Source organism: Mesitornis unicolor, unplaced genomic scaffold (assembly GCF_000695765.1).
Source record: "Mesitornis unicolor isolate BGI_N332 unplaced genomic scaffold, ASM69576v1 scaffold26712, whole genome shotgun sequence".
Taxonomy (NCBI): domain Eukaryota; kingdom Metazoa; phylum Chordata; class Aves; order Mesitornithiformes; family Mesitornithidae; genus Mesitornis; species Mesitornis unicolor.
The window spans coordinates 15198-33896 of NW_010168925.1; the positions used below are offsets into that span (position 1 = coordinate 15198).

Genomic DNA, 18699 nt, shown 5'->3' on the forward strand with positions numbered 1-18699 from the left:
GGAGATGGAGCAGCACTGGAAAACTGGCACAAAAATCTCCCTTGACTGACAAGTCAATGAATACTGAACCATTTACCTTTCCCGAGGGGTCACCACTTGTGACAGCCAAAGAGTTCAGGGAATACGTGTAACTGATGGCTCTCTCAGGAGAGATGGGACTTGTCTCACTCTTACCTCAGAGAAAGATAAGCTGAGGCCACTGTGTATTATTTCCATCTGTCCTGCTGCCCTGGTCAGCCTCGCTTGCTGTTTTCCTTCATTGTTCCTTTCCAAGGTGTAACAGATGAGTTGTGAAGTGCTGTCGGTGACATCCTGGTGTCTCTGGCCTGCTGCCACTTCCTTTACCTCACGTAGGAGCTGCAGGGTCGTGTGAAGCCCCTGAAGGAAATCCTCGGGTTTGTCTTCATCACCTTGAGCAGATTTGCTACCAGCTATGGTGCAGTGATCTCTGCTTCCTGCTCCAATGTGCCACCCTGGGCGGAGGGATCCCTCCCTCTTGTGCCAGTGCTCAGTGTTAGACTGAAGGACTGCTATATTTTCGCTGGCCTATCTCTCACTGCCCAGGACCTCCTGCACCCTGCAGCCGACTGGCACAAGGTGGCACAAGTTCCTTTGGGATAGGAATGTGGGGGAGGCCAAACCTACCAGAGACCTGCTCCACCCTCTCTTCCCAGTCCCACCCTCAAGTGCTTTCCCCATCCCTCTCGAAGGAGATCAGCCCACAGGGTTTACCCTGGCAAGAGAATTCCTTTCCTGATACCTGCCCACAGATTTTCTCCAGCATCTCTTGAGTCGCTGTTGCCCTTCTGTCTCCTCCCAAAGGTCTGGCAGCCCCAAACTCCTGCCCAGCAGAGGTGCTGAGGGGTCTCTGCTGTAGCGTGTCACACCAGGCTGCTCTCCTTCCCTCTGCCCTGTCCCTCATGGCTTGGGAGGCCACGCACACCGCACGGAGCCAAGCAGGCAGCAGCAAGCTCAAGCAAGCGTTTTTTGTGGCTGCAAAGATTTGCTGCTGGTGCCAGGGTGCAGGGGGAGGAAAGGTGGCTGCCTTGCGCTGGACACGTCCGTCTGTTCTCAGGCCGTTGCAAGAACTTCTGAGCTTGGCCAAGTTCGGGCCCTTTCCAGCTTCAAACAGTCTTGGCAAAAACAATGTCTGCAGCTCGGGAGATTGATGTGGGCTGGAAGAAAAAGGCAGTTGATGTAATTCTGCTCCTTAACCTCCTGTGACAAGAAAAAAAAATGGTGTGATGGGAAGAGGAGGAGGAGGTGGGAAATAGCTCAACACTTTAATGGAGACTTTTCAAAGTGTCTCACACCTTGTCCCTGAATTCAAATCTCTTCCAGAAATGAACACCAAGGAGCATGGTGCCGTTGTTTGAGACAGCCAGGGTGATAATGCAAGATACCCACACTGGTACTTATCTTTTGGTCGATCTTCCTCCCCCCACTTCTTTTGTTGAAGCTCAAGAAACATGGTTCAAAGGCATAAGTATGCACTTCAGACCTTGGGAAAAATGCTCCTTCCCTTGGAGGAGGAAGGCTGGGTTTTGTGATTTTTTTTTTTCCTGTTTGGCTATTAGAAACTGGCTTTCCTATTTAAAATAGTTTTGCTGGGAGTGATTGCAGATGTTTTTGTATTGCAACACACTAGAATACCTGAACTTCTCCTTTGGGAGTAGCAACCTTCCCTAGACCCACTGATAACCTCCTGGCATGAGCCCACGGAAAGGACATCACGCTCCTGTGATGAAGGATCCTGAAATGTCCCCTTCTTTTCTCTGGAGACCTCTGTGCCCACCTTTTCCACCCGCACTGCTCGGGACAGGGCTCCGGGCCCCCAGAAAATCCACAGGGAATCATCTCCCTCTTATGGTGCAATCCCGTACTACACGTGGGTGCTCCTCTCCAAACTCCCCAACATCTGCTGGGTGTTTGGAAATGGGGAGCGAAGAGGTGGCATTCGCCTGCTAAGGATGCCTGGCAAGGATGAGGATTATAAAATGAGAATGGGCTAGAAATTAGGAGAGGGTATAATCACTGGCAGAGGAAAATGAGGGCAGAAAGGCGGTGACAAGGTTGTTAAGTTTATGAGTGAAATCAGAGGCGGCGATCGATCACAGCTGCTGAGGGCTGGAGCGAGTGAGGCAGAGCTCCCAGCCGGTCCCTTTCGCACCAAATCCAAAATAATCCTTTTCGCTGAAGCTGTGGTGGCTGTGACCATGCATGTGGCATGCAGTCCCTTCTCCAGGAGAAGGATGCTGGGGGTGTGAGCAGCCCAGGGCTGTTCGCCCATCGGGCAGGTGAGCACTGGCGTGGCAGGACTCAGTGCTAAGAATGGAGGCATTGCCTTCACCACTTTTTGTAAACTCTTACAAATGCCGTACATCGCTTCTGAGCAGAGCTGCTCTGCCCAGTAGAGCTTGTTCTTACAGCTCGGGAGAGTAGGTAGGGCAAGAGCTGGGCAGGGAGGAAAATAGCACCTGTAAAGAGATCTGTGAAAGTCACCAACTATTTTGTTCACACTCAATGTGCTGTCCACGCTTGTAGAGAGAGAGAGCAAAAATTAGTCACAAAGTCCAAGTCATGTGCACCATGTCGCTGCATGCCTGGAAGCATGAAACTCAGCACTGGGCGAGGTGGCAACCATCACTAGATCTGTATCTGGTGTTATCTGGTTGCCTGGAGGAGTGTGAGATGAGGCAGAGGCCTCCTGGTCCCAGTCCCCCACCTCAAACAAAGGAGCCATTACCTCTACACATGCAGGTGTGGATTAACGGACTTTGTGACATTAACATAAGTGATAAGATTGTCTATAGTCATCCCCACCCTCATGGTGATGTAATGCAGAGATTTGAGTAATAACTAAAGATAAGGGGAAACACTGCTAAAGACAAACACCCCAGGTGGTCTAATCCACTCAGGCATCCTCCTGTCTGCTGCCACATACATCAGGGAATAAAAACCCTAAGATTCATGCTAGAAAGGGGGAGTTACTTCTCCAGCGATGGAGTGATGAGAACCTTCCCCCTTGGTTGGAATGCTGGCCAAGGTAACTTACGTGGGAGCCCTTACCTGAGAGGGACGAGATGAACTCAGAACCATACCGATGAACTGGACGGATTGATGAATTCGCTCCCTCTCCATCCCCACCACTCGGGTCACCTTGTGGGTAAGATTATTTACCTCAGCTAACGCTGAGTGATATATTTTTTCCTCAGGTTCATATTCCCTGAGTGTATTTTGTATTTCCCTCCTCAGGTTAACACACCCTGAGTGTATTTAATATTTCTCCTCAGGTGCATTTCTAGGTTTCCCTGAGTGTATTCTTGGTTTTGCTCCACTGTATTTCTGTTTAAACAGGCTTGTTTATTTGCCAGGTGGCTGGGCTTACTGCATGCAAGTTGTTGTTGTTTTTGTTGTTGATAGTGTTTGTGTTTCATAGTACATTGTTGTTGGTATTATATTAGTTATACAAGCTTTAATGTACCTGTAGCTTTTCAATTTATCACTGGCAACCCAAAAGAACCTGTAAATGTTGCTGTAAATAAACGATTACTATTTGTTTCCTGACTTGTGTCTGTCGCATATTCGGTGCCGGCCTCACAAGACCAGATTTATTTCCCCGTTTTCGCAACAATGCTGGCAGTGCACAGATGCCATGGGAGATCCCTGTTCCACCAGGAGGGAACATTTGGATCATTCAGATTTATTTGTGTGACCGACTCCTCCAAAGTGGCCTTTGAATGGGCTGCAGTGACTGGCGCTGCTCATGGAGCACCGGGGGTGCCGATGGGAAGCTCCCTCTCCCAGCGCCAGCTGATTCGGGCCACGGCAGCAGCCACGTGGCATCGCTGCGATCGCTGGCTGGGTGACATTTCATTTGGTATAAATTACAGACGTTACAAGTGAATGAGCTGTTTGAAATTCATAGAGCCATAAATTGGAAGGCCAGGGGGGCCATTACCATCAGCCACTCTGACCTCCTGTGTAACACCGGCCGTAAAACCACAGCCAGGAACTCCTGCATCCAGTCTGGCAATTTGTGCCCACGAGGGAGTGAATCTGTGTGAAAGATTCTCTGTCTTTATTAAAATCCCAATGTGACAGAGAGCTCGTATATCCTGGCTGAGTTCTCCTAAAGGCTAATTACCCTCGCAGATTTCATACCTTATTCTTGCTTTGGTTTGCTCCTCGCTGCAGGGTTCCTTACAAGCATTACTGACAAAGCTCCCCTGCAAAATCCAAACTGGGTATTTCCCTGTACCCACTGGTGTTTGACTGCCTTAGGGATCATTGCTGTTTGGGAACTGCATGAACAAATCACTCTGAGCAAAGAAGAAGGGACATAGGATAAACTGCAGGTTTTTGAAATGCCTAAAATATTCAGGACATTCATCAAATGCATTTTATACAAATGGTTCACTGAGTCTTCATCTAAAAGGGATCAGTGGGCACCTGAGCCCACAGTAAGGGCGTACAGGGAGAAGTGGGAAGGAGAGGGTGAGACGAGAGAGGATTTACTCAGGGCTGATTACAGAGAAAAGTGGAGGCAGCATGCCAAGCCTCACCGGGAACCGAGGAATTAAAAAAGCCAAAAAAAGGGCATATTTTAGGAAGCATGAGTGCTGCAGAAAATAAAAAAAAAAAATAAAAAAAATAAAAGGTTTGAAATGGAGGTGCTGGACAGAGGGACGCCTGTGCCAGGTACAGGACTGGACTGGGAGCTGTGAAGATGCTTTTGGCCACCGCGCTGGGAGCAGATGGGGAAGGAGGCAGCTGGCGGCCACCACGAACTGGAGCAAAGCAGGGCAGGGGACCGCTGCTTCCTCCACATTGACACCAGCGGAAAACCTGACCTCCCATTCCCATGGCAACCCTAACCCGGCTGCATCAACCGAGCAGAGGAAGGCATAAATTTAAGAGCCAAGCCACTCATCTCAGACCCTCAGCGCGCGTGATGCAGCTGAGTTCGGGTTGCTGGGGGAACCATAACTTTTTAATCACACTGCATATTTATAAAGGTTGGTTTATTCAGATCCATTGAGAGAGAGATTTGTCAGTTTTACTGTGACTTTCATATCACCCCAGGTTTTTCCTTTGCTTTGTACTGCACCAGTGCTGATGCAAGCGACTGGGGTACCACTGCTGAAGGCAAATGGGGTGCAAAAGAGCAAACAGAGATGCTAAAGAGAAAACTGCAAAGTATCCGAAGCACGGAGTTCATCGAGATAGGTGGTAGATCAATGTATGATACAATATGTAATAATTCTGCGGATTTTGAGTGAAAAAGCAGCTGTGACAAATGTTAGGAGGGTGTTTTACATAAATAGCAGCTACAACCAACCAACCAAAAAGAATGACAACCAAAGAGAAAAAAATTCTCAATGAGCTACTTTCTGGAAAGACCAAGAAACAAATACAACCCAGGAGAGAAGATTTCTGCCCTCCTGGGCCTTTGCACACCCATATTATTCCCCTTCCTTGTCTGTACAGCCTTGCTTAAAAACCTATTTGGAAAGCTTTTGGAAAAACATCGACACCAGTCTTTGTTTGAATCAGCTGGAAAAAATGTACTTTCCAAAACATTTGGAATGGCATAAAAATGACCTAAGGAAACCCTTGGAGGTTGTCCTGGGCACAGGGCTTAGACAGACTCGTTCCTTCGGATTTAGCTGCAGTGCTTTAACACATCCATCCAAAACTGTACTCTTTCACCTCACTGACCTGTGCATGTTTGGGCTTCTTGCTGAGCTGCTCAGCCCGTTGGACCGGCTGGACTGGGAGGTGTGGGATGCCAGGGCCAGGCATCTCCTCCTTTGGCCCTGGAGAGGACCATGTGAGGTGTGGGGGGGCTGCATGCAGCCCACGCAGGGTGAGTGGTTTGGCTGCCAAACCTTGCAAACAGAGGAACTCATAGTCAAAGAAAGTCCCTTTTGAAAGCAGCAGGAAAAACAAAATCTGTCAGTTTTGTGCCACGTGCTTTGGAAAAATCCCTCCCCGTGCTTCAGTCACCACGAGCTCCATCCCAGACAAGCTGAGCATCCGACTGTGCCACAGCCCCAGGCTTTCACTGCCAGCCCCATCCGTGGCAGTGATGCATCAAGATAGGAACAGGACTTACAGCTTCTGCAGTACAACCTCCAGCACCGGCTGCTGGGTCTTTGAGAGGGCCGTGGGCACCAGAAACACTGGGGCCTCCACAGCAGCAACGAGGGGTTGCACAGATTGGGGTGCTTGTGCTGCTCACATCTGTTCCATCTGCTCCCCTTTCTGCCCCTGCCAACTCTTGCTGCAGCTCCTGGCCCTGTCCTGCTCCCTCCAGCAATGGCCGTGCTCGTGGTGGTGCCAGCAGCAGGTGGCGGCAGCAGGGGCCCCCAAGGCACTCTGGCACCTTTGCCTCTCTCATCCCCTCCTCTAACGCTGCCGGCTCAGTGGCTTTTCTTGCTCACTTTATTTCATTGCTGATTTTTCAGTTTTCGAAGATTTTGGGCTTTGACCATCAGGGCAAATGCCTCTCATGTCTAAAGGCTGCAGCTGTGCAGGGCGAACTGCTGTGCCGGGGGATTCAGGGGTATGAACACAGCGTGTTTCACTGCACGTGGGTCTACTGGGCTGCAGCCGCTTCCCGTGGTGGGTCAGGGACAGCTGCCCCCAGCCATGTGAGACTGCGTATCATAGAGGAGCGGTCACCCTTGGGCAGACCAGATGTCCACTCGACCCCATGGCTTGCCTTTACCAGCAGCAGATGCCACGGGAGGAGGGTGAGGGTGAACCCCTTGCAGGACATCCCCAACCTCTTCTGCTCACCTCTGAGGATCCAAGGGACCTCCTGGGCCAGAGTTACTGTCTCTGTAGGCAATAGCCTTTACATTCTTTACTTTTCATGATTTCTTCCCTACCACATTTTGAAGCTATGGCCAGCACTGACAGCTGCTCAGGCCAGGGGCAACACTCACACCTGATCCCAAAGCGCTTTGTGCAGTCACTGTCAATGCTGTGATGTCTTTTTTAGTTTTCAGTGCCCTTTCCTTCTCCATACAGCCAGCAACGTAGGAGCACACAAGGTATTTTTACACCTAACTTTGAAGTGCTTCAGGTCTGCAATGGGGTGACTCAGCTGCCAGTGCTATTTACTTCAGTTTTACACTCAAACTGGGCAATTACAGCCCTGAACTGCTATTTAGAGACCATATTTCCTTGTCATGCTGTCATGCACGCAGCATTGTCTGTGAAGAAGAGCTTTGTGCATCCAGGTACGTGTCTAAAGGTTTTCCAAAGCAGGTGGAGAATGAAGCCCTGGGCTGTGACACCTCTTTCCTCTGGCTGCTCCTACACCCACCTTTCTGTGCCCTTCGCAACACCACCTGATTTCAAGATGATCTGGCACAGATGGTCCCCAAGATGACAGCTCGCAAAGGATTGCTGCAGGATTTGGGTCACGGCCGGAGTGTAAGGTGACATTTTCTCTCTAATGAAAGTCTCTCTCACAGCTTTTTCCTTTCAGAGGAAGAAATCTCTGCAGCTCACAGAGCCATTTGTACTGGTTTAATGATGCTCAAGACATCTATCCTGGGGAAGGGTTCTGCCTGAGCTCCCTGTTTACTTCAAGCCCACTTATTTATAACATCCTTTCCTCCACTTCTTGAATCCTTCACCTGCACGAATACCTCCTTTAGATCATCTTTATTGAATACAGCTAAGTGTAGCTCATGGGGTTATTGAATTACAGGCATGAACTTACCAAAATGAGATAAATCACTCACATATTAGCCTCTCTCTATTAAACACATTTCACCCTGAGGCATTTTTCCATAGAACAGATACCATATATCAAGCATTTGAAAACTCAAAGTACCTAACGCGGGCTTCTCCCAGCACAAAGGTACGCAATGGGAATGCAGCAGCCCTCTCTGAAGGAAGCTTTACTGCCTAAAATATTTATTAGAAATAACATCCTCTCTCTGTGAGACTTAAACCATAAGAGCTTGAGAGGGAGTCTGAGCTGCATTTGCTCATATCAGATTCTCTTTCATGCTGTGCAGCATTAAATGGCAATGGGCGCTGGCCATCGCGAGGTGCCACCGGTCCCTGCATCTGCCTCTGCCCGGCCCTGGTGTCTCAGGAGGGGCGATGCCCTCCTGGGGTCCTGTACCCATGCGCCCCTGGCAGGCACTAGCTCTGCCCCCACAAATCACTCTGAGAGAGAGAGGTTTTTTGTCTTTGTGAGATATTTGGGCTTGATTTGTGGGGGGCAGCACTGGGAAGTGTTGATGCCATTTGGGGATGTGAAGAGGTCTCAGCTGCGTGCTCAGCCCCTGGCATGGTGGGGAGCAGCAGGTCCTGGTGCTGCCCAGCCCAAAACCACATCATCTCCTCACCTGCCCTGCAGCACCCCTGGACTCATGTACCTCCAGAGCATCTCCAGACCTCTGCTTTGCCTTTTTCTTGAGATATGTTTCATTCTGACACTCCTTTTAACTTCCCTTACCGTGGCCTTGCCTTTGGTATTTTCACAGCCCACATCATATCCACATATTTCCATCTCTGTCTTGTGGCTTGACAGGTCTCAGGGTTTTGGTGGATTTTTTTCCCTCTTGCACCCCCTTGTCTGAGTTGGAAGCCTGAGGGGGTTTGATGATGGTTTATTTGGAGTGTCCTGATCCCAGGCTGCACCTGCTGACTCCAAACCATTGATGCTGTAAGGTCACTGGTGGAGCTTCAACCCGAGGTCCGGGAAATGAAGGCACAAAATCTGTCCCCACGACTTCACTTGAGGGGGTGAAGAACCTCTCCTGTGGGTGTTGGTCTTCTTCAGGGAAAGCGATGCAAAATGACCTCCCCTTTCTGCATATCTGTCCATGTGCAGAACACAACAGGAGCCATCAGCAGCCTCTGGCATCACTCCTGCGACTTTAGCTTGCTGTTCAGCCTGCTGAAAAATGCCCAGAATCTCTGCAGAAATCCTGTTTTGCTAAATGCTCCTATTTTCTGTTATTTTCAGTAGAGTCAAAGTTTGAATTATTTTCAGATAAAAAGATTCACTGAAATACAAAGAAGCAGGGGGAAATATACATATACACAGTAATCTGCCCAGATACATTACCATGAAGATCAGTAACTTTTCAGAAACAGGAGCATTCACTGGAGCATTCCTGGATCCTTGCTCCTTATGCACAAGTCTTTGTTCTGAATAGCTCTTAATACTAACTAAAATTTTAGAAATCATTAACATAATATTATAAATCCTGGCATTGTAAAGGATTACACAAGGATTGTTAAGGATTAGCACAGATGTATTTATAACCTCAAGGAGCATAAACTACCCTACTGAAGTACTACTATTTAAGTTGCCTATCTCAAGGAAAATAATTTTTACAATCAATGAATTAAGTTTCCAGTCAGTGGAAATGGTTTTCAGTGTGGATGTTTAACTTTTTTCTGATAAAAAACCCCAAATAGAGATATACAACAGACAGACTTTCATGCTTATGTTTTATGTTGGTCCATGTTCACTGTCTTCTTTCCTGGTGGAAGCTAAAATCACTCTTAAGGCCATCTCCCACGCTGTAACATTTTAGCCAAAATCACCTCATGTATCATAGAATTATAGAATCATTTAGGTTAGAAAAGAGCTTTAACATCATTGAGTTCAACTGTAAACCTAACACTGCTAAGTCCACCACTAATATCCAATCTAAATCTCCCCTGGCCCAACTTAAGGCCATTTCTTCTCCTATCACTTGTTAACTTGGGAAAAGAGACCCACACCCACCTCACTGCAGCCTCCTTCCAGGGAGTTGTAGAGGGTGATAAGGTCTCCCCTCAGCCTCCTCTTCTCCAGGCTAAAAAAAAACTTGGTTCCCTCAGCTGCTCCTCATAAGACTTGTGCTCCAGACCCTTCACCAGCTTCATTGCTCTTCTCTGGATACGCTCCAGTGCCTCAATGTCTTTCATATACTGTGGTGCCCAAAACTGAACACAGTATTCGAGGTGCGGCCTCACCAGTGCCGAGTACAATCACTTCCCTGGTCCTGCTGGCCACACTATTCCTTTTCTGAAGCAGGTTAGGATGCTGTTGGCCTTCTTGGCCACCTGGGCACACTGCTCAGTGCTGGCGGACTGTTGATCAACACCCCCAGGTCCTTTTGTGGGCAGTTTTGTAGCCACTATTCCCCAAGTCTGTAGTGCTGCATGTGGTTATTGACCCAAGTGCAGGACCCGGAACTTGGCCTTGTTGAAGCTCATCCAGTTGGCCTCAGCCCATTGATTCAGTCTATCCAGGTCCCTCTGCAGAGCCTTCCTACCTTCAGGCAGATCAACACTCCCACATATCTTGGTGTCATCTGCAAACTTACTGAAGGTGCACTCAGTCCCCCTGTCCATCTCATGTAAACATGACCCAGTTCACAGTTTGTCAGAGTAGCGGTTTGGCACCTGTGTGACTGGTTTTCGCAGTGACTGCATCTCACTGCACACACACATGGGGTACTGCACTCGTCAGAATTTGTCAGGCAAGGGCACAGCAATAAATCCCCGTGGGGGCTGAGAAGAGGACTGCAGCCCCCAGCAAACACTGAAATTCAAGCAGCACAGCAACCAGGTGCTCTATAAGGCAACTATACTCCTTCAGGTGGTCTTCTCCTTTGGTCCCCATTTGAGCAATTTAATCTGCCTTTGGATGCCCCCACGCTCTTGAACTTTTCAGTCAGGGAAAAGGAGGCTTTCCACAGATTGGCCCTTCTGATAGAGAGCCCCCACAGCGTTTTGAGCCATTGCTGTCCTGCTGAGCCCCAGGGTGCAGCCCGTGGGGCTGGTGTGATTCATCAGCACCTCGCTGTCTGTGGCTGCTTCCTTTCTTCCTTCCCTCAGATCCAACCAGCAACACCTGCATCTCCCAGGGAGCGAGAGAAGTGATGATTGCAGATGACAGCCTCACCTCTTCACTTGGATGAGATCTGATCAAGCAGCTGCTCATCAGCCCCAGGCACCAACTGCACATCACTTGGGAGACACAGGCTGCTCTGCCTCAGGAGTCCCCACAGGGCTCTTCCAGCAGAGCCTCCAAGGCAACTGGGGTGGGATTTTCAAACCAGCTGGTTTTGTCCAGCATGCAAATAAATTACATGGATATCGTACATACCTGCATGGCTGGTGGTAGTGGAACATATATTAGGAGCTTATATAGGGATTTCTAAGTTCCTAGGCTGGAACACCATAATCCTTTCACCTGCTCCTGATCTTGTGAAGAAAAGATGGGGCAGGGAGCCAGGACAAAGCCTGCAGCCTGTGCACAGAGGACATCGGGAGTGCCCGAGCTGTGTATTAGCATACCTCAGAGCACACAGCCACCACAGTGACTGTTCCTGCCATCCAAACAGCATCTATCCCCAAGGAATCCTTCTCCACAGTTTGCTTGGTATCTCCATGTTCTGATCAAGATCTGCAGGAGCACATGGCTGAAGCAGAGGTGAAGCATGCCAGTTTATTCTGTTGCCTTCACTACCCAGTTAACAGGAAGGACTTGGTGGTGGGAGCATGGGGGTTATGTGTCAAGATGTGCTGCGCTGCTTAAGCAACAAGTGCTTCTTGTGCAAGCCCTTCCCACACCTCCCCTGGCCCTGCTTAAAATCCTTGAGAAGACCTTATCCAAGAGTCCTGGCGGAAGAAGCAGCTTTGTTTCTGTTTTGCTTTCAAAGAGTAAGCACCTTTTTTCCTCCATGTCCTACTGCTACAGCACAGTTTGCACATCCCATCATTTAGATGTCTGAAATATTATTTCACGACGTGTTCTTTATCCATAGCTGTGACAAGCAAATTACACTGATTTAAGCTCATCTACCTTGGTCTCCAGGGACACTGGCTATTAAACTGTCTCAGAACTGGCATTCTGAAGCACTGTCACACTCAACCTGGAGGAAGATGCTGAGACATCTGCGCTACCCAGCAAAAAAGGGGCTGATCTATTCAGGACTGTAACTAAAATAGTGTGTAGGGAGCACCACATTACTCAGTCCTTTTGCAGAAAATAGGCTCAACTTAAAACAGTAACAATGTTCAGTCCAAATGGCAGGTCTGCAACTTCACCAGTGGCTCCAAGAATAATCGATGCCTTTCCTTTCTGATACACAATAATCAATACAAGATCCTGCAGGCTCCATCCCACTTGGTGGCAAACTGCCCAACCATGCCCATAAAATCATCAACAGCCACCATATGTGAAAGGCAGAGATCACAACTTGCTTTTTAGTGAAGCCAGAATAGGCTTGAACAAGATACAACAGGAGCTGCTTATTGTTCAAAGAGCAATTTTAGAAAGAAATTGATGGACACTGGGCAACAGCACAAGCCATTTGTCCACATAAAACCTTCACTTGCAACTGACTCCATCCCTTGTTCTCAACAGCAGACACCTCTGCTGGGGTCTGAACGAGAAAGAGACATACAAGAAAGTGAAAGTGATAGGAACAGCTTCCAAGGTCCTTTTTGACAAAGCTTAAAGCCATTTCACATGACATGGCCAACTCCTGCGTGCTTCACTCACACTCCACTCATGCTTTGCTGTCTTCTTGTTTCAGTTGGCAAAAAGAAAATGGACATCATTCCCTGTAAAATAACATCCTAACGATCAGTGTCACAGTGATGTGCTGTTCCATGCTGTGTAGAAAGCTTTGTGCAAAGCTACCATGGGCACGGTAGCTGATGAGACACTTTGAACTTGGACTGCTGATGGCCCTCAGCAAAGAAACCCAGAGGGACTTGCTCTGCTCTTTTGGAGGAGCCCATCTCGAACACATGAGACACCAAGGACTGCAATGCTGTTTGAACAGGCACTGGCACGTTCCTGCCACCTGCATTCAGTATCTCCCCTGAGAAAGCAAAGCATGGAAACAAAAATCCCATAACAATTAAGCATTGCACACAGCAAGTAGAAAGGAATTTGGAGAGGTGTGTTTGCTCACTCCTCTCCCACTCGAGCCTATCGCCCAGGCTACCTGAGGAGTTTGCCACCTACACATAAATCACCCCATACCCAGAAGATACTTTGCTTCAGCAATAGCTACAAAATGAAGGAAAAAGGAAGCTGAAAGCTTCTTGAAGGTATCAGAGATTATACCACGCACTGAAAAATCTTTTATTTCTGCAGTTCTAGAGAAAGAAACCTCAAATTCCTCCTCCCAAATGACCAGCTGACTCAGACACCAGAACAAGTCAAATACTAAGATTTTACTTCCCTGTAGGATCTCAGTTTGTTGAGGTAATCTGCAGTATCTACTAAAAATGGCATGGAATGAATGAAATTACTGCAAATGGAATAGCAGACTATTTAGGACTAAATGTAGAGTATAATTGAGTTTTATTATAATTAGTGGATAAGTTGCATCTTCATCTCAAATACCTTCTTAATAGGAAAATTAAATTCAAGAGCAAACTTAATGGCAAGAGTCCTTTTTTGTAAGCTGGATGCATTTTCCTTTGCAAAACTGAAATTAAAGCCAGCCTGCTACTTTTAAAGAAAGCATTTGAGACATCACAATATACTGGTATCATAGAATCATACAACATGTTGGGTTGGAAAGGACCTTTAAAGATCACCCAGTCCAACCCCCCTCCAGTGAGCAGGGACAATGTTACCAGATCAGGTTGCTCAGAGCCCCATCAAGCCTGACCTCAAATATCTCCAGGGATGGGGCCTCCACCACCTCTCTGGGCAACCTGTGTCAGTGATCTACCATGCTCATATTAAAGAACTTTTTCCTAATATCCAACCTAAATCTACCCTTTTCTGGTTTAAAACCATTACCCCTCATCCTATCACTACTGAATGGCCCTTCCCCAGATTTCTTATAGACACCTTTCAGGTATTGGAAGGTCACTATAAGGTCCCCCCAGAGCCTTCTCTTCTCCAGGCTGAACAACCCCAACTTTCTCAGTCTGTCTTCATAGGAGAGGTGCTCCAGCCCTTGGATAATTTTTGTGGCTCTCCTCTGCACACACTCCAGCACTTCTATGTCCTTTTAGTGTTGGGGACTCCAGAGCTGGATGCAGTACCCCAGGTGAGGTCTGACCAGAGCAGAGGGGCAGAATTATCAGCTGGTTGTCCTGTAAATGGTGTATAAATGAAAAAGGTATGACATAGTATTACTAAAGCAGCATAAACTGCACTCAGATTTTTTAATTTAGGTCTCCTGAGTATTTAAATCTCTACTCCACTCAGATAACTTCATCTTCACTTCAAACATAGTCTGCATTTTGGTCTGTCTACCAATTCAGTTTATCTTTTGCCCCCTACCAGCAACTCGGTGCATTTGGATGGATCATACAAGTTGATAGTTGCACTACATGAAGCACTTGCAGAAAAAAATCCTGCATATATTGCATACGTTTGTGTCATAAATCACGGTGTGCTACAAGATACCAAGATAAGAATGAGTTACAGAAACCTTGGAAGAATATTCAGGGAGGAACGTCTGTAGATTTTGCAGATGAAAGGGAGCTGTCTGACCTATGAAACAGAGCCAGTAGTAAACCCATGTTCAGTGTATCTCCAGCAGATCAGCTACATATACGTAATAGGGGTAACAACATTTTAGGAAGGCACTGTATTTTTTTTTTGCTATTTAAAAAAAAAAATCCTTCTCAGCAGTTAACAGAAGCCTGCCCACTGACAGTTTCTCAGGAGAGCAGGGTGGTGGTGTTGATATAAAGGAACACAGGCAAAGGTCATATGCAGATTTATGAAAAATAAATTTATTACATAACACCTTGTTTTAACAATGTTTGATTTTTTTTTTTATTCAGAATACTTGTGTCATTCATGTAAAATAGTTTGATACAGTACATTGTATGTAAGTTTTTCCTCATAAATTCTAAGGCTCTCCTAACACCTTGATCCTCTGCTGTAGGAATGGCACCCCTAAACAACGTGCGAACATTTAAAAAAAAAAATTAACTGAACCAAGTTTAAAATCCACTACACCAAGCTGGTTCTCTAAAATTATGACGAAATATCTGAACGGATGCCGCACCTTTTTAGGAAATATCATTCATGCTTTTTTAATCCCAAAGCATGCTCACAAATCATTAACACCAACAGGAAAAAATAAAACACTGTCTATGACAATCATTTTTGTTTGTTTGCTGAACCAAACATGTTTATATCAATGACATCATACTTATTTTACTATCAAATAGCAGCTTTAATACCAGTCAAGTCATAGATTTAAAAACAAAACCAAAAACTTATGTTGGAAATTAAATCTTTGGGACATTTGTAATTGCTGCAAAAAAATGCAAACATTTTCATGTTCTTAAAAAAAAAAAAATCTCATCATAGCAATCGTGTCGGTCATAAAAGACTGATCTAGGTGGAAAATGAACCAACCGACAAAAGTCACTAAAAATAAACGTCTATCAAAACTGTCTCAATCGAAGTCATGGTTAGTTTGCTTTTTTGCCATGGTAACATATACTGTATGCTTCAAGTACCAGTTCAAAGATGTTGTGTACTATTGGTCAGATAAAGTTGTTACATCAAGAGAATTCACCACATACGACACAAAATGCTTGCCCCTAGCACATTTCACAGCTTCAACTGCTACAGACTGTCACTGAAAAAAAAAAAAAAATAAAAAAAATGCATCGGTCAGTCTGAACCATGTCAAGTAAACTATGGAAGTAGCATATCCACAACACAAACTGTGCTAGCACTTTCTTTTCAAGTCTAACCCCAAAAACAGGTAAGATTTGGGAGCCACTACTCAGCGCTGTGGAAAGGGGTGGATCGTGGCGATCAAACAGGTTGGAGGTGTGGTTGTACAGTACATTCTCGTGGCCCAAGCCGGGTTCCAGGCAGGCAGCTGCGTGGCCGGTCCTGCAGCATTAGCAACAGTGCATTGACGTTATTGGGGTGCAGCTCAGTACCGATGTGTCTGATGCGAGTACTGTGGCGGCTGCTGGGAGGTAGTTGAATATCCCATGCTGCTCTGTGGCTGTGATGTGCTTGGTCCGGGGTTGGGGTAAGCAGCATGGGGGTTGGAACGCTGCAGAGGGGTAGAAACAGAGGAAATGCAATTTTTGGTAACAGGTACACTGCAAGACAGTTTTGCCACCAGCAAAAATTCTGCACAGCCAAGCTTCTTTTCAGCAACTCCGATTACAGCAGGTGCAGGTATGAACATCAGGAACAGCATATTGGAAAGTGACAGTTACCACCTTTCAGTTATCCATCCTCATTACACCCATCATAGTCAAACCACAGCCAACCCTCAGGCAGCTGTGGTACACCTGCACATTACACTAGGCTGCCATCACTCATGGCAGCAGCCTTCTCCACTTGCTCTGTCTTCTTTACCAAGAAGTTATGTTGGAGTTGAGGTCCGAATGGTGCACCTTACCGCTAATGAGCCCTCTGCATTATCCTGGAGACTTTCCTATATAAAGGATATGCTTGCCACCCTTTTGCATCACCTGGGAGTAAAGGCTGAGAGAGCTGTGACTGTTTAGACTAAGGTATCATCTAGCAACAGCCTTACAACTGCTTGAAGTAAAGCTAAAGAAAACAGCCACACGCTTCTCAGTGGAAGAGTGTTTGCAGGGAAATAGCCAGAGACTGTGGCTTGGGAGGTTCAGGTTAGGGGAAAAAAATTCCCAAAGAGGCTAGTACAGAACTTGCTCAGGGAAACGGTGAAGTCTCCATCTATGGAGGTTTTTATGACTAAGTTAAAAAAGCCATGGCTGAACTGATTTAGCATTAGCAACAGTCCTGCTTCAAGTGGGAGACTGGACTAGATGCTCTCCAGAGGCTACTTTCAACCAGCATTTCTACAACTGTCTACTGAGTGGAACATTCAGCATTACAATAAGCTCTGAGCATCCCAGCAATTGCCTACTTCAATTTTAGCTTAAAAGTCAGTTATTAACATATCATGCAGCATAAAGGAAAATAAGGACTGCATGTGGGATTTTCAATCTAAGCATATGACCACTTAGTAGCATTTAACATTTCACTAAATTAACACAACCTCATTACCTTACCATGCTGTTTCACATTGATGTTAAGATTTACATACACAAATTTTGCACTGTTTAGAAACTGCTGTTTAACTTTTCTCTTAAGATCACATGATATATTAGGATTGCATGCAAAAGCTGCTTCTAGCAAAGGTCTGGAAACTCCTCTAAGGTAAATATTCCAGGACTAGGATATTGTTACAGAGACCTGAATATGCAAAACTATGGTGAACCAACATCCTGAAAAGTAAAATATTAAAACAGCTATACATATATACACATATATACATTATAAAATAATCAATAACAACTCCATTAATTTTTCCTGCCATTCAGCATTTAGAACAGAAGCTATAATCAGGAGGCTGAGATGATGGCAGAAATCAAAGGGCAAAATACTTGTTAACATGTGCTCACCAGACTGAGCTAATTCTCTAGGGATGTATAGAGAACAAGGGAAGAAACGGCTGGAGCAGCACTGAATGCCAGCGGGAACTAAGCAGCACTGTTGAACTGCACCCTTAACACAGCGACTGAGCTTTTGTGGCATTTGCCTTCACTCTTGAGAGATGGACTAAGTCACCCATCAACAGAAGTGCCAGAGCTCTGGGTCACCCTTATCCATGTAACAAATAGCGGATGTAATACACAGAGCAAAAATCCCTGAATATTCTTTTTGCCCAAGCATGGCTCCTGTATGTAGGGAATTATCACAAGTTGAACCATTTAGAACTGACCATTCATGTCAGCTGTAAACACTTTCTGCATCCTGGCTTCTAAAGCAGATCTCATTTTAAGACAGAGGCAATTAAAAAGCATCAGACGCTTTCATGACAAACAGCACAACAGACAGCTTCTGTTTAAGGACAAATGCAAATATCTAATCCTTTCTAAATACCATTACACACGCAGACGGTTATCACAAGCAAAAGCTCAGAGTAGTGGAATTGCTCCAGCCCGTTGAGTCACATTGCAGATTTAAATGAGAAGGCGAGGAAGTCCGTGTGCCACACGTTGTCTATTTTCATGCACGGCAGAAAAGGATACAAGGTCAACTTGCTTTGCAGAGAGTAATCTGACTTTTGAGGGGATGGAGAAACTGTCTTAGTGTGTCTTGCCCAGGAGATGGCAATCCTTCTTCACAAGCTTTATATGGGGAATTTGGGCAAATTAAATTAAGAACAAAGGAACAGGTGTTTGATTAAAACAGAGGGCTGTATTGTAATATTTGTTTGCAGTCTCCTCAAGTTGCAGGATCAGAACAAAAAAATGTGAGGAATTTTCTCCAGGGAGATCTGAAACCACCAATGGGCAAAAAACTCTTAACAGCTTTTTCAGTGTCAGCAAGTTGAAGTCTCCTCCCTTTGATGATCATATTTTCCAGATACCTTAATCATAACAAATCTACCCACTGCCTTCTTGCAAGGCTGGAGGGAAGATGTACTTTTTTTGAAAACCAGGTGTTTTGCCTCCTAAAGAGACAACAAAAAGATTAGTCAGGAGCAATCAAGTTAGCAATAAGAGCTCCTGAGACAGCTATGTAGCAGTTATCACTATCTCAAGACAAAAACATGCTGAAATTACATCTGTTGACAAGGGCTGCTCCCCAGCTACAACCCTGGGACAAATATCTGAGAGGACAAAAATTCTGACAAGCATGAGCTGAAAACAAACCAAGGTCAACTCCTGCTG

General features: G+C 46.1%; 1 protein-coding gene across 1 annotated transcript in view; it reads right to left on the reverse strand.

Moving 5' to 3' along the window:
• Positions 1–14723: 14723 nt before the first annotated feature.
• Positions 14724–18699, reverse strand: part of CDK8 (cyclin-dependent kinase 8) — a 40029-nt gene continuing 36053 nt past the window's right edge. The window contains exon 12 of the mRNA XM_010179202.1: positions 14724–16037. Within this exon, the coding sequence (XP_010177504.1) occupies positions 15912–16037 (126 nt within the window). The 3' untranslated portion in view covers positions 14724–15911. The remainder of the gene's footprint in view (positions 16038–18699) is intronic.